The 16,018-nt window shown below is 38.1% G+C and overlaps 1 protein-coding gene across 4 annotated transcripts in view; it reads right to left on the bottom strand.

Annotated features, from left to right (window-relative positions):
* The window catches only part of ARMC1 (armadillo repeat containing 1), a 33,462-nt gene extending 17,458 nt beyond the window's left edge, over positions 1-16,004 (bottom strand). The window contains exons 1-3 of one of the 4 annotated variants that reach the window (XM_064442633.1): positions 15,893-16,004; positions 12,744-12,944; positions 8,519-8,610 (exon numbers count right to left, since the gene is read on the bottom strand). In XM_064442633.1, the coding sequence (XP_064298703.1) occupies positions 8,519-8,610; positions 12,744-12,935 (284 nt within the window). In that variant the 5' untranslated portion in view covers positions 12,936-12,944; positions 15,893-16,004. Of the gene's footprint in view, positions 1-8,518; positions 8,611-12,459; positions 12,486-12,743; positions 12,948-15,125; positions 15,298-15,892 lie in introns of those variants that run through there. The other 3 variants (XM_064442631.1, XM_064442630.1, XM_064442634.1) reach the window with 3 other exon arrangements.
* Positions 16,005-16,018: the final 14 nt, after the last annotated feature.

The following is a 16,018-nucleotide window of genomic DNA, read 5'->3' as shown; positions in this document are numbered from 1 at the left end:
GAACCTACCACAGCACTTTTTGTGTGAACTCAAAAGTAACCAGTGAAGGTCACTTTATTCCTAAAACACTTTCGACACCAGCTGATGACAAGGTTTATTGAGTGTTAAAGGCACCCTGTGTTGCCATAATTATTCCTGACTCTTCTGTCAATCCACTTAAAATCTCTCCCCTACCAATTCAGTACTGTACCCTCCCCCCGCCCCAAAAAATGAGAAGACAGTTGCCTTTTGGCATGCCATGCCAGGTGCTGAGTTAAACTTCATGGGTTTTTTCCTATCATACAATCAGCAATTAGTTAAATGCCAATTCAGATTCTATTCTTTTTAACATATCAGCACATTGTGCCACATTGTAAACCATTTCATTATTTAAATTCAAAAAAATGTTTCTCAGAATCCCATATTTGGTTTAATATAAAGTCTAAAGGAAAAAAACAGGAAGTAAAAACACCTTAAACTTACACTGCTTTCTAAAATACTCAACCCCCTGCTCCAGCCAGTTTCTAAATAAAGAAGAAACTGGCTAAGACACTGAGCACAAAACTTTCAGATGTATGCATTTTTATCAAAGTTATTTAATATTTCACACACTTTTCATTTCAGTGTTTCAAAGTGGTTTTTTTTTATTCTGCAATACTCATCACAATATTTCTTGCCTATAATGGAAAGTTACAGGTTCATTTTCTAACCTTCCAACTGATTTCTTCACATTTAAATACAAAGCACTCAAAGCAATTATGATTGTGGCCTCTCTGCCAAAAAAATTAACACCAGAATAATGCCTATTCACTCAGTAACAGGTACTGAAAATTCTTGTCCAGTTTTGGAACCTGTAAACTGGTGACATGGTCCTTTTGAGATACTGTACGTAAGTCACTGCTGTAGAACTTAGGCACTTCAACAGGGCATGAAATTTGCACTGCCTGTTATCATGTTCTTAAGCCAGTCATTGTAAACCAGCTGAAGGCTGTGATTTTGAGGAATTTACAGGTAGTTTCTAAATCTTACATTACATGAATGACCAATTAAAAACACTGCAGTAATGAAAACCTACTTTGTGACCTCACTATAAGTTAGTTAACTTGTAGTTCACTAAATACAAGAAAATTTAATATTTATATCAAAGAAAAGGGACTAGAGAAACTGTTGAAATGCAAGAACTGTAATGTCAGAGACATACCAAGAAAGCTGTGCATTGGCCGCAAGTGCTGCACAGAAACCAGTAACAAAAGTAGCTGGTCAGCTGTTTCATTGAGTGCAAATGTATTGAACTCATTCACTAAAAGCTAGTCTATTGAACTAGTATTGTATGGAACTGATATACTAAAAAGTCTATGGATGTACAGTACCCAAATGGAATGGAGATAGATGCCAGATGTTGGCTGTGTGGCTTTTCATCAGTATCTGACATCTGTATCAGGACTAAGTGGAATGTTGTAAGGTAAAAATAGTAGCTTGGAGAGCAAAAAGTAAAACCAAACTGTATTCCTGACTGCAGTCAAAAAACACTATAACAGGAATTACATACACATGACAGAATAAAAAGAAAAATACAAACACACAAAAGCCAAATTTAGAGGTTAACAACCACCTACACTGTTGATTACAGAAATAGTACTGATAATATAGAGTTCACTAAGCAAGTAAGGTGTGTGCAAGATGAAATTATGGCTTTGTAATACCTCTGAGGTCCTGAGATAAAAAAACAAAACAAAAAACCTCAACAGAACACCAAAAGCACATGGAGAGAACATCAAGGACATCTTACAGGGCACAGGGCAGACCCTTCCATTTGGTTATTTTCATATATTTCTCAGTGACCATTCTACACGCACAAACAAAACAAATAAGCTCTTCCTAAATCACACCTCTCATAATAAATCTATATTTATATGACTGCTAATTTCTATTAAGGCCTGAAAAATATAATTCCACAGTAATATTTCAACATTTAAGTTACTAGTTACAGTTGAATTGTTGACAGTCTTGGACTGTTCTTACAAATGACATCTATCTTTCCAAACCTTTAAAACCTTATATTCTTATCTCAAAAAACCCATAAGGTTCTCCCAGAAAGCCCATTCCATCATGACTAAAGTTCAGGTTAACACCAATACTTTAAACTTGGATTTTACACCATTTCATTACTTCATGCTTTTTGCATTTTATTTATTGCTACCATTTATCCTTGTGTCTGCATCTCTGTGTTAAGATCATGACTTCCTATGTCCTTCATAATGCTAAATATACTACAGGAATACAAAAGAAAGTCTTGAAATTTTATTTAAATAGATTGATGAACTGGGAGAAAGCCTGAACTCTTGTTAGTTTGCCATCACCCACAAGCAAAAACAGCAAGAACTTTTACTGAATACGTGCCTTAGTGACCTAGGTAGCCCACAGCATTGAACCCATCCTCTCCCCTGCCCCTCCATCCTTCCTATATATAATTTCCTCCAAATACCAGGAAGCTGTTTGCCAGACAAAAGGAGCATTCAGCCACTTAGAACAAATAACATGGTATATTTAAAGAGAACATACTGATGTTTCCTACATTTCCTAATCTTTCACTGTTTTTTTTTTTGGCAGAGGATGCTTTTTCAAAATAACCAATCTACTTCTGAAACTTGTAAGATTAACAAAATATACAATAAAAACATTCCTTAAAGAAACTAGGGGTGGGGGAGGGGGAATATTAAGCCACTTTGCTTAATGATGAATAAAACAGCCTGCAGCCGTCTTCCTGCTGTGACCATCTATTATTAACAAGCACATTGCTACAGCACTGAATAGACTGGAGCCCCACAGCCCAAAGAGATACACCGGTGACCTAGAGTATAATTTTCTAGTAGCGCTTACCTTTTAGTAGACAAAATGTTACAAAGCGGGAGAAACAAGGAAGCTTGGGAAAACAGGCAAGGAAAGGCCAGGAAAGTTAACATGGAATAGAGAGAGATGTATTACTCTTGTTCCAGGTAACGCACTGCAATTTGTACATCATTTCTAAACCCAAAGTTTTTGGAACCTCCTGCTCACAGGAATATTTAAGGCATAGGTTAACCATGTTTTTCTCCAAAAACACAACTGCTCAGTACAGAATCACAAGTATGGTAAAGTCCAAAAATGATCATGCAACACAATCATGTTTCCCATTACCCAATCTCAACTATTTCTCAGTTTTGACATATTAAAAAACCCCTCCCACATACCAAGGATTACAAAAATAACATTACTAAGTGATTTAGGTATAGAAAAATAAAATATCTACAGTCTATAAAAGCTATTCCCCTTTGCAGATCAGAAATTAAGTGTTCCAATCAATAGCATAAATGTATAAATGCAGTAAATGTGAAAAGTTTACAGAATTTTTTAGCTATAATTTCTCACAAAGTATCTTGAAGCCAGGTATGATATGGCAACATCCCCTTCATCACCAGATAGCCCTCTAAATATGTAGTTTGCTTTCTTGCTAATTAATACATGGCCTTTGTATTTTCCCCCAACCATTCCTCCTTTCTCACAAAGAGAAAAGTATGTCACACAACAAAAATGATAAAACTATTGTGTTGATACATCCCTACTATTTTAATTTCAGCAAATACTACCTGAAACATTTGTCTTTTTGTCAGACATCATAAATTTAAACTTTTCTGGTTTCAACAAATAATTAAATTTTCAAAAAGTATAGGTAATTAAGGCTACCAAAAATTAAAATTGAGTAAGAAGTCAGCAATTATAGACTGCATGTATTTTACCAGATCTGTGAGAGACTCTAATTAAACACGTATTAATTGCCCTAATCTTCTTAGGCAAGTAATAAATTGGAAGAGCTGATTAATGCACTGGATTTAGTTCAGCTTGTTAAATCTGACACCCTGGCAAAGGAAGTCTATCTTGAAAAGCTCTTTTGGCTAAGTAATTGGAATTTTACTCTCAGTAATTTGCTGTTCCATAATAAGAGCTATTTAGTATATTGACTCTTCGTCAGTTTTTTTTTAAAATACATGTTAGTTATATTTAAACAGTACCATTATGCTGCTCATAAAGATTATGAGAAATTATGAACTTTGACCTTTACTGTCCATCAAAAGTCACTTTCACTCTGAACACAAATTAGCGTATTTCCTTGTAGGCTGTAAATCCTAATTAATTTTAATTCTAGAAGCTGCTAATAACATTTTATAAAGTCCATACGGACACATTAAGTCCTCCGTACAATTCATAAAGCCAGCAACTAAACCAGTTTTCAATATTAAATAACTGCTGATGACTGCTGGAATACAATGAAACACCATTCTCCAGTGAGCCTCAATTTCTCTTCTCCTTTTTACCTATTTATGCAAACACTTACACACACACACACTTACAGGTACTCAGTCACCTGGGCAAGGGAGCGAAACACTTTTGTTGTAGCAATAAAGCAGTATCAGCCATAAAAAAAAGTTTGGAAACCTGCAGGTAGGGATTTTAAAGGTCTGATTTCTCTCCAACACAGTTACTACTCCTAGCTGATGACAAGGAAAGATGCATCAAGCGTCACTTAAAAATAACCAGAATTGCATGAACAAAAAAAATCTGCCCTGCTAAGTTAGAAAAACAGCAAGTCTAGAATAGGGCAACAGAAGTTGTTACATTTGAAAAATGTTTTGAAGTATTCCATGAAACTTGAAGAGCTTCTTATACGTCCTAGAAAATGTAGACTTGTATAAAGCCTTTCATATGAAGTATCTCAGAAAGTCATGCATGTTCCAAATCAAGTTCAGTCTGAAAAGAAATCCTAAATATATATCTCACTGCCTTCAAATTTTTATTCTGTACTCCTCAGAGTTGACATTTCATATTTCTGCTCTAGAGCTTGTAAGCTCCAGTCTCTACATCTAAAATCTGTTACTCTTCTGTTAGCAAAAGCTAGTGTTCATACATCTTGAAAATCATTTGTTCCTTAGGTGAAATGTAGTATCAACTAAGCAGTCAGCTGAACATTTATTTTAAGCACCAAAATGATTTTCACAGATGAACTATAATGCTTTTTATAAGCAAATACCAAAAAGCTGATCAGAGAATACTAGGGGACTGGTAAGTCATGAAATGAGACATGAAGGTACCTCAAAGAACTACAGTTAAACTTGGATGTCTCTGGTATTTCCTACCCATTTACCATGATGCAGGACAGTACAATTTACTGTGTATCACTGGATAAACATGTGGCACTCAATTTCAACTTTCATTCTTGGTAGTCTTATGAAGGAAATAGTACTTTACCTTCATGATGAGTTTAAATGAGTGCTATTTTCTTCTTCTATTGGTTGTGTATTACTTCCAACAAAAGGGTTTTGGCCTGTGCCTGAGGCTCCCATGTACTATTACAAGAAATCCTAATTAGCAAACCAGCTCCAACTATTTTCCAGTCGATAGCATTGACCATTTTAAGATGTTAGACTGGTTAGCTGTAGGCAGGATATGACAAGAAATTCCCCACCTGAACTTGAGATCTCCAATAAAGCTTATAAAAAGACAAAAAAAGCTTATAAAAAAAGACACTTACATGATCAGAAAAGCCCTCAAATTTCAGGATTTACATAACTGAAAGCAAAAGAGAACTGTAGTTCTAAACAAACTCTTGACTTCCTAAGCACAGCATCAGTTCAGTGCTGCTGAACATCAACTTACATCTGAAATATGACAGATTATTCAGTTTGAGACTTGCCTCTGTGCACACAAGCTCCATTTCATTGCTTGAAGAGACTTAACACAACTTTATCAGTGGCAGAATACTGTTTGTCACAATTCAGTACTGAACACGGAAAGCCACTGGATTATTTAGTTAAGTGAGAAGTCAACAAAAGTGAACAGAGAGAGTTACAAAATCCTGATGAAAGGGAAAGATTCAGACCACAGGATGTGCTTAACCTATCAAGGGCAAAAAGACAGTGACTACAACTTCTGGTCCAGAAGATGCTGGGTTCCGTCTCACCTGAAAGAGCTGTGCAATAACTGGAGAAGCAGAATACTGACAGAAGTTCACACCTCTTTGTATGATGTTTGCATTTTTATAACACGTCACCAAAAATAAATCTAAACCACAAACTAAATTGAGGAAATAATAAAAAGATTTTTCGATTAGATAGAGTGATGAGCTAGATACCCATGTTCCGGAAAGTACACTGCAACACACAGCATGCAGTCATTAAGACCAAAGCGTTTATTACTGCATTTATTAATGTTTAGTTTCAGTCCAAAGGACTACAATATCTTTTGGTAAACTGAAATCACATTAAAAGCTAGAATCTGCACTTTGTGAAGCAAATCTGAACAAGGTAGAGACCTTGTTTTCTCCCCTACAGGCTTTCTAACAAAAAACCACAACCCCAAACCATTGGGGTTTTGTGACAAAAATAATTCTACATTTATCTTTTCAGTGCTTTTCTACCATCTTTCTCCATATTTCTGCAGGCAATACAAAACTTAGCTTTAGCATTTCCTGTCAACATTAAAGCCTGAAATTCTGACAAGCACATGACAGAGTCTTGTGTTTGAAGATGCTATATATTTAAATTTTCATGATATCACACTTTCCAAATGTTACAAGCATACAAATCAAATGTATGTTCTTACTCTTGCCAAAGAGCTTTCTGGAAAAAAGAACACCTACGAGAATTCCAGTTTTTACTGACTTATCTCTCCTTTTCTGCACGTTTCTGAACTTCACACTCTCTCTGTCCTTGAAATTGAAATGTAGAAAAAATGTTGTCAAAGACATTTCCATAAAAGTCTTTACACAAAAGTTTTAATTACGACTGTTTCCCAAGCAATATTTGTAAGCTGTAGAGACTGATGAAGAACCCCTTTCAACAACGTCTTAAGGATGTCTCTGTGCACTAAATAGACACATATTCTATACTAAAAGTTCTTCTGAAATACATGCTTCGGTTACTACCTAAATACTTCAGCTCTTATTGCTTGCTACTTTTGTAGTAACAGAGACTTCTATATATTTTACCTTAATTATGCTTGTCCTTAAAAAAGGTGAATACTGTAAAACTTAATTCCATTTTCCCCCATACATCCTATTAAAAACACCTATCATTTTAAAAAGTTGTAATAATTACATTATTCCAAAAAAAAAAGAGAATTACCATCTTCTGAATTCAAGTCATTTAGTTCATCGTCCTATTTAAGACATTTGTTTTAAAGCCTTGTGTTTTGGGTAACTGGTGAATAACAAGATGATATTTAGGCATAATGCTGAATTTCATGCCAATACATCAGTTTGTTAGTTTCAGCAGAAGGAATGAAGTACTTAAAGGTAAGCAGTTTTAATCTTTCTTAGATCAGGTATCACATAGGACTTGTGAACAGACCAGAACTTCCCCTCCAAATCTTCAGATTCACACCTTTAGATAAACAGTGTCAGAGAGACAAAACAACAAAAGACACGACCAGAACCAGGAGGGGATATGGGATGAAGGAACTAGCAAAGTCTAGTCTTGGGTTTTTTCTAAAAGAAACCTGTAATTTATATCACAAGTGATACATTAGAGATTCAACTAACGTATTAAAGATTCAAAAGCTTTCCATATGAATCTTTAATATACAATTTCATTTGTGTTTCATCCTTCCCTAAATAATTGTTTTAAACATTCATCTGAGACACATCTCAGTGCAGCAATGTGACTTTTCTCCTCCCGCATGGAACAGTCCCTCACATTTGAAAAGTCCGGTTAACTAGAGCGCTATCAAACTGCATGGAAAATAATCACCTTTTGATAACCTGATGGCAAATTAATTTTTGCTATGACGGACTAATCTTTGAAGGAGGTTGGGTTTTTTCCCTAATAACGATTCATCTTTGTTCACCATATTAATTTCTGTTGATAAATGTATATGTGCATCTTCTCCAGGGTGCATACACCCACGCACCTTCCAGTATTCAAGACTCAACAGTTAGCAACCTTAAAATCCAACAGTCAAATTTTGAGACATAACCCAGTCAACACACTCTACAAAGAAATTAGAGACCACTACAAAACTCACTAACTTCTACTCCACCTGCAAGATGTTTCCTCAGCACAGAGCTGCAGATACACACCTTCAAAAACACATCGAAACAAATACACTGCACATACAATTTCCCTTCCCAAAGGTGGAATTCAAAGAATAAATGTGGCAAATGCCAGCCAATTTCATTAAACACACTAGTGCAAGACACCCTTACACAATGATGAGAAGGATTATAAAAGAGCTTAAAGGGAAGAGAAAAAATTAGTTATCTGTAACAAGGGCAAGAAAACTGTTGCTTGGCAAATGACTTTCAAATGAATATTTCTTGTAGACTACAGCCTAATTACTTTGCTATACTGTAAAATGAAAACCATTAATTACTTGCAGCCACATAACTTGAACAGGGAAGAATACAATATTAAAAATTTTCTATACTGATTTGTAGTAAAAGTTTTACTTTGCATCAGAATGTTACGTTTATGCTGTCTTTGGATCCAACAACCCGTCACAAACTTACTTTTGTATTACATTCTGTAAGCTGAGCATCATACCCAATTCACTTTTCATCTTTTCTCTGTTGGCACGGCACTCTGCCAAATAGCGGAGAGCCTAAAGGAAAGAGGACCACAGCAAATCAGCAATATGTCCAAAACATTATCGTTCATTTTTATTAGTGTACATCTGCAAAACATTCACAATGTGAATTCTAATAGGAAGATAAAGAGTATTATCACCTACTGTGAACATGTAAAAAAATTGTTTTATTCTTATAAATACACAGAAAGCAAAGACCGTCTATGAGAAAAGGTTGAGAGACTGGGTTTCTTTATACCGCCTAAGAGTAAGGGACAATCTAACAGCTGTCTGCAACTACTCAAAAAGCCTTTATAAAGATGATTAGGCCAAACTTTCCTCTACAGCAGCAGACAACGTAAGAAGCGGGAGCAGCCATAAATTGCAGCTTGGGAATTTCAAATCAGATATTACAGAAAGTTTTTTTGCTATGAAAGTAGTTCAACACTGGAACAGATGACCTAGTGGGACTGCGGAATCAAGAAGAAAAAAACTACAACTGACCTGAGTGTTGATAACAGTCCCAGTTCAAGCAGGAAACTGAAGTGAATGACTTCCACAAGTCCCTTCCAACAAACATTTATGTGAGCTGAGATCTAAAGCAATTTTTATATGCTATGCTTCTAGTATAATTTCCATCAATTCTACAGGCTCTCCCAGTACTAGAAAACTCACCACCACCAAGTTTCTACTGTCCACAAAAAGAAGTCTACCACATTATAAGCTTCTGAAGACTAGGTGCAATATTTATCACTCCATGCAGGAATAAGAATACAACCAGCAGCAAGCTACTTAGGTTACTGTCACCTAAACTTGGAATTTACACTTATCTGCTGCCCAAGGTTTTGTTTATTTGACTTTCAAGGTAGACTCTGCACAATTCCACTTCGTTGACTGGCATCAGCAACTGTATATTTGCACAACCGTCCTAAAGTAACACTCTTCCAGTTAAACTGTCTGTCTGTCTTTTAATGAGACATGTCTCTATTGTTAGTGCTGACAAAGTTCTCAGAAGGAACCTCTAAAGTTGTACCATGCATTGTGCTTTAATCAGTGTTTTATTGATGTAAGTAAAAGAACTGCACTTGCAAAATCCTGCAATACACAAAATTGATGGTTTATAAAATGGGGTTTGTGATAGCAAGATTTAGAAGCACACCGATTCTTTAAATACAGTCATATAAGGTGCACAATAGCTGCTTTAAAAATAACAAGCTCCTTAATTAGTTCTCTGTCTCTGAAGGGATTATCTGAGTTGGTTTTTTTTTCCTAAATCATCTTCAGCACATATTAGGTAAAATTCAATACCATTTTATTGCCTTTTGATAAAGTCTGTCTGCTGTCGGACATGATAAAAACTCCAAATGTGATCTTCGCTATTTCCTGATATGGAACACTCAATAATTGCAGTTTATAAATTTTGCATATGCATTTATTTTTTTTTTTCTTCAACTGTGAGGAAATACCTGAATGATAGCACTGAACTACTAACTGAAATGTATCCTTACTGGTGGAAAAAATCTCATTTTCATTACTCTCTGTTCAAGCAATTTAGTAAGGATGTAACGTCAGTGGACAAAGAAAAACCCATTCTCTTAACAGCTAATTGTTTGAGTCAAAATGTAGGCAGCCTCTTTTCCATCTGTTACACATTCTTTACACAAATGTAACTTCCACCAAAACAAGACCAAAGACCAAGTTACCAGAACAACTTAAGTGACCTGACCTTTCAATGCTAGGAAGTCCTATTCCCCCAGCCCCCATGGGAGATGCAATGGTCTGCACCTTGAAGAAAGTAAGATCACAGTCTACTAAAGACCCAAGAAAGATTACTATTATGGACTTTGGCTCAGCCTCCCTTCAGCAGAACACTTACCTATGTTAGCTTTAAGGTCACAAGTAATTTAATCATGATCAATAGGACTATCTCTATACTTGAATATAAAAATACACTGTTAATACAAAACATCAAAGGTGTCTTTTGTTAAGTGAAACATTAACGTCGTTTAACTTTGGAGCCCTCTTTTTGAAAATTTTAGTCCAAATTTAAGAGAAAATTTAAAAAAGTAGTATTGCCTGGGTTACTTCTGATTTTTTTTAATTAAAACATTCAAAGTTTTCAGCATTTGAAGTGTACTGTAAAGGATTCCTGGAATCAAAACTAGAGAAAACTACAGAAAAATACACCACTTGATCAGACAGAAGAAAGGACTGAACTGAAACTGCACATGGGGAGGAAAACACCCTCCCTGAAAGACACTACAACGTATCACGAAAGTTATATAAGGAACTATTATGATTCATACAGATTATATATAATTTCAGCTACAGGAATCATAGAAGAAATTTAAAGTCAGGGCTGTAAATCCTTTAAGTTTGTACCTAATAATTGGAAAATCATTACATTAAATGATTCTCATTCAAATGGAAGCAACTTTTTAACCAGTAGAATGGGTAGAAAAACAAACAAAAAATACTTTTCAGAATGAAAAATATGAAAAATGAAGACTAAAGTTATCAGCAAAGATATTAAAAGCTACAGAGCTTAAGAGGTTCAAGAACTTGTGAACACAAGGAGTCTGAGCAGCAGACAAAAAAAACACGTTTTCACAATAAACTGATCCATTTCTGATTGCAGCCAGAGTCCTGGGATATAGCATGGTCTCCTCTAAATCCTGATTCTTAATCCACTCTAACTGTAGGTTATCACTAAAGGGAAAACCACAGCTGTCTCCCATTCCCACCCAACAAGATGTCCTTACAACACAACCTGAATAGTATCCAGGGCTGTGGAACCACACTGCAAACTGGATTAGCCCTCAATCTGACGAGGTCAGTCCTTTTTATGTAGTTAATGTTTGTAACATGATCACAGACTGATTACCGAATGTGCAGGCAGTGAGAATACGCAGCTCAAAGGAGCAAAGGAAGGAAAAAGAAAGTAAGACATCCAAACAAGATCCCCTTTTAAGACCACAATCTAAGGAAAACGTGCTGGAAAGAAAACCAATGCAACATATGCCCAATAACTGTAAACTCAACTCAAAGTTCTTCCAGTGAAGAACATTATAGTCTGGCAAATGCTATGGCAACGCTAACCTAAAAAAGCAATTAGCAGGACACAGTTCTCCTGGATTATGGGACCTCATTCCCTGAACAGAAGACTACCAGAGACACTGAAGTAATTCCAAGAAGTCCACTAATATCCACCATGAAAGTAAAACAAATGAAAAATACAGGATTATAGTACAGCTAGGTCTTAATGGTATAAAGAATAATGTATACTTGTATGTAAAAGCCACTGCTCTTTATTCTTTAGTTTCACATTGTTTAGAATTCAATAATGACAAAAATGCAAAAAAGAGCACCACGTAAATTTTAGTAACTGAAAATCTCATTAGAGGAACTGAATTAGACTTTTAACAAAAGTCTAATAAACTTTTGTTTATGCTGTTTCTAAGAAATTAATACACTTTAAGTATTTAGATTCAGGATGAGAAATCAGGATTTTAGCATTTATCATTTATAAAGTGAAGGAACAGGCAAAAGCTGGAACAAGTTGTATTAGATATTAATAGATTTTGGGTTGTTTTTTGGGGGTGAGTTTATTTGTTTTTAATACCACGAGGGTGGTCAAGTGCTGGAACAGGGTGCCAGAGAGGTTATGTCATCTCTATCCTTCAAGGTGTTCAAGAATCAAGCAGATACAACCCTGAGCTGTGATCTGAATTTAAGCATGGTATTGGAGTACGTCACTTCTGGAGATCATTTCTAACCTAAATTATCCTATGTTTTTTTTCTTTTTACAATATGAATGTCAAATCACTGGGTCTATTTACCAAGCTCCATGACTTCATCTTAAGAAATAGATTTATGGTCACTTACCTTCCTCCATACAAGAAGTGAGATAGCTGTATTAGGGAAAAAATGCAAAGTAAATTAATCTCTTCCAAACCCCACAAATTTCCCTGGAATAATGTGTCATTGCTAAATAATTTTTGAAATACATGTTTTTTAAAAAACATGTATAATGAATATCAACATAACATAAAACCAGAGGTTTGGGGTTTGGGTTTTTGTTTTTTTAAACACTTTTACTTGTTTAAAGACATATTAACAAAGTTACAAAATGTCCCACTGACATACAAATTTATCTCCAGAATACTTACTAGTAAAGCTGAATGAACAACTGGAGGGTTGGGATGGTCCAAAAACAGAATAAGACCTGGCAGGCATCCTTGATCCTGAACAATTGCCCGTCTGTTCAATGGGTCAGCTGCTAGATCTCGAAGCTGGTTAACTACAGATAGTGCATCAGGCTCCTCACTCATTGTAGAATTCATCTTTTCTGCACCATACATACAAAATATCTGCTGGGGAAAAAAAAAATCTCTATTACTAATTCCACAACATTAATCATCAATTAAAACACAGATAAGACAAAAGCACGAAGGCACTGATTTGTTATAAGCATAAAAGTATAAAAAACCCAAGGACTAGATTTCATGGAATGTGGACGGAATTGATAATGATGTGGATCTTGAAATTTGTAAACTGGTTATGTAAACTTCCTATGCAGAGGACATATTTTGATTTGTTTCAAATAGACTAGTCAGCCTTTACAGAATTATGTTTTTGTTGGTTTTTTTTCCTTTGCTGACAATTATTTCCAAGAAATCCATAGTTTTCTCACACCATGGCACTCCAGAAGTCTATAAACATCCTTCTGTATAAACACCTGTAAAATCAAAATATGTATTTTCAGAGTACCTTTAGCAATAATCAAATTTCACATAAAAATGAATGAGAAAAGCCAGTAAAAGATTAACAGTGCATCAAGAACAGTGAACATTAAGCTTTAATCTGGATCTATATATCAAATAACTAATGTAATGCCATACTCATTCAAAGGCAAAAAGGGGTTTAGAGGGTGGGTTTTGGGTTTGGATTTTGGTGTTTGTTTTTTTTCTTTTCCCTGGTACCCTCTCAATAAAAAGAAAGCAAGCAGGTCACGTCTTACTCCAGCCAAAGTCCAAGACACCGTATCAATTTCAAAGGAGACACGTGTTAGCTCAAGAGTATCAGATACCAGAATTGTTTCATAAGGAATAACTGCTTAACAGGCAACAAAAGCCTAAGTTTACTCAGAGGAAATGCTACATCTTGGTGCACAAAACTGTTTTCCTTCAAAAGGCTGATTATGTGCCTCTGAAGCTACCAAATGCTAACTGTGGTCCTGGTGTTGCCAGCATCCATGAAAGTACCTTTTCTTAAGGCACAACAGCATGAGTAAATAGCATTGTTAATCTGTGTCTCTTATTTCCCCCCGCATGAAAATAAATTAAATTTCTAAGTGGTCCCATTACTTTCACATCATTACCCAAACAAGTAATATTGTACAAACATTGTATTGTTTTCTTACTGAAGGTAGGCCTTTCAGCAACACAAATTAATCATACTCATCAAAACCAACAAACCACAAATATGCATTTTGGTTATGATAATTTCTGACATTTTCACATAGAAAAAAGTGCTGTTTCTCTAAGTCACTGATCCTTCCCTCAGGAAAGAGTGGTATTGTGAAAAGTACATGCCAATGATTAGCCTCCACGCTATTCTTCTTGGCTATCACAAGTCAAAAGAGATCAACTGGGAGATACACCAGCTCAACCAATAAACTATACTTTGGATTTCCAAAGCAGACAACTCTAAATTAAAAAAAAACCAAACAACTCCCTGTTAAGCATTATTCATCACTTTTCATAGTTGGCAAAGGAACTTATTCAAAAATTAAAAATTAAGTCAGCTGCAAAGCCAGTGCTAACCAAAGTCTCTGGCTTCCAGTTCTGCGTCCCGAGCAGCAGATCATTCCTACAACTCTCTCAATCCTGACCACCTTTTGCCTTTTTCCTTCTAATCGCCTGAAAAAGCATGAAGCCAAATTTTACCGCACTCCTATCCCACTAAGTCACACTCATGTCCTCCCCAGACCTTTCTTCCTCTCTCCTCAGCCACAACTGAGGAGAAAACTGAAGTCCCTACCTTCTTCATCACGTACAACAGCCAATTTTATGAAAACTAGGAGCCCGGAATTTTTTTCTTTTATGAAAAAACAATTAAGCTGTTTTAAAAGTTTTAATAAGTTATCTCAGATTTGGGGGCCTAGCAGGTGAGTTGGGTCAGGTACCGGCTATTTTCCCTCCTCGCAGCTTTAAGATCAAAGCCTAGCAAAGGCGCAGCACATCTCTCTGCCGGTCTCCCTCTCCGCTCTGTGGCCTCACCGGGGAGGCCCATCACAGGCACTGCAACCGCTTCACCCCTCCGCCGCCAGGCCGGCGTTCCCCAAGCGGCGGGGCTGACAGCCCGCCTGCGACAAGGCCCCGGGGCTCAGCTCCCGAGACCCTCTCCCGGCGGAGGCGCAGCCCTCCAGCGACCGGCCGACGTGAGCTTCGGGACGCCATGAGGGACGGGAGGCACCTCCGCCGGCCTCACCGCCCCCTCTCACGGCCCTCCCGCCCTGCCCCGGCCCCCCTCCCCTGTCCTCCCCGTACCGTCGCAAAAGACGCCCCCGGCCGAGCAGCTCCGCTCAGCTCAGCCCCGCGGCCTCATCGCCGGCGGGGGCGGCGCGGCCTGCGGAGGGCAGCGGGAGGAGGCCCGCCAGCCGGGCCCGCCGCGCACCCGCCAGGCCCCACTCTCACCCCGCGACCGTCCACCACTCCGCAACCCGATTGGCGCGGGAAGGACCCAGCGCCTCTCCGCCACTCACGGCCCGCTTTGTTCCTGACGAGGACTGCGATTGGCTGCGGCCGGACCGCCCCGCCCCACTGTGCACGCCGGGAGTTGTAGTCCGGGGAGGTGCGCGGCACCACCCGCCGCTCGTCAGCTACACTTTTTAAAACACTGTAAAACATTATAGTGCGAGACATAGCTGATCCCGCGCGGAGGCACAGCGCCCTCCCCTCCTCTGACGCCCGAAGGGGGGAGTCCCCAGCCAGCGAGTCTGGGACAATTTTATTTAAGATAAGCACGTCTTAACGCTGTTTGAAGGTGCGGGTTCCCCCGCCAGGGAGCGAAGGGTTTTCATTCCCACATCCCCCCGCTCCGCTCACCTCAGCGGAGCCTTTTAAGTTTGAAAGATATGAGTAAAGCTTCCAGTCAAGGTTTTAACTTTGGGAATACCTCCTGCATAGTCCTGAAACCCTTAACGGAACACAGCCGACACCACCCACCGAACCCCCCGCGCAGCTGCAGCCGCTCCCCTCCCCCGCCCCAGAGGGCCGTTAGCCAGCAACGGCCGCCTGGCAGTGCCGTTACTGACCGTTGAGACTCCGCCAGGAAGCCGCCTCCCCCCCTCCCCGGGCAGACCCCGAGCGCTTCCCGCGCTTCAGGGGATCCCTCTCCAGGCAGGGCCGCTAATGGCCCGACAAAGCCACCGCCGCCGCCG

The sequence above is a fragment of the Phalacrocorax carbo genome, chromosome 2 (genome assembly GCF_963921805.1).
Source record: "Phalacrocorax carbo chromosome 2, bPhaCar2.1, whole genome shotgun sequence".
Taxonomy (NCBI): Eukaryota; Metazoa; Chordata; class Aves; order Suliformes; family Phalacrocoracidae; genus Phalacrocorax; species Phalacrocorax carbo.
Note: the sequence above shows the minus strand (reverse complement) of the source record. Positions and strands in the feature narration are given on the sequence as shown.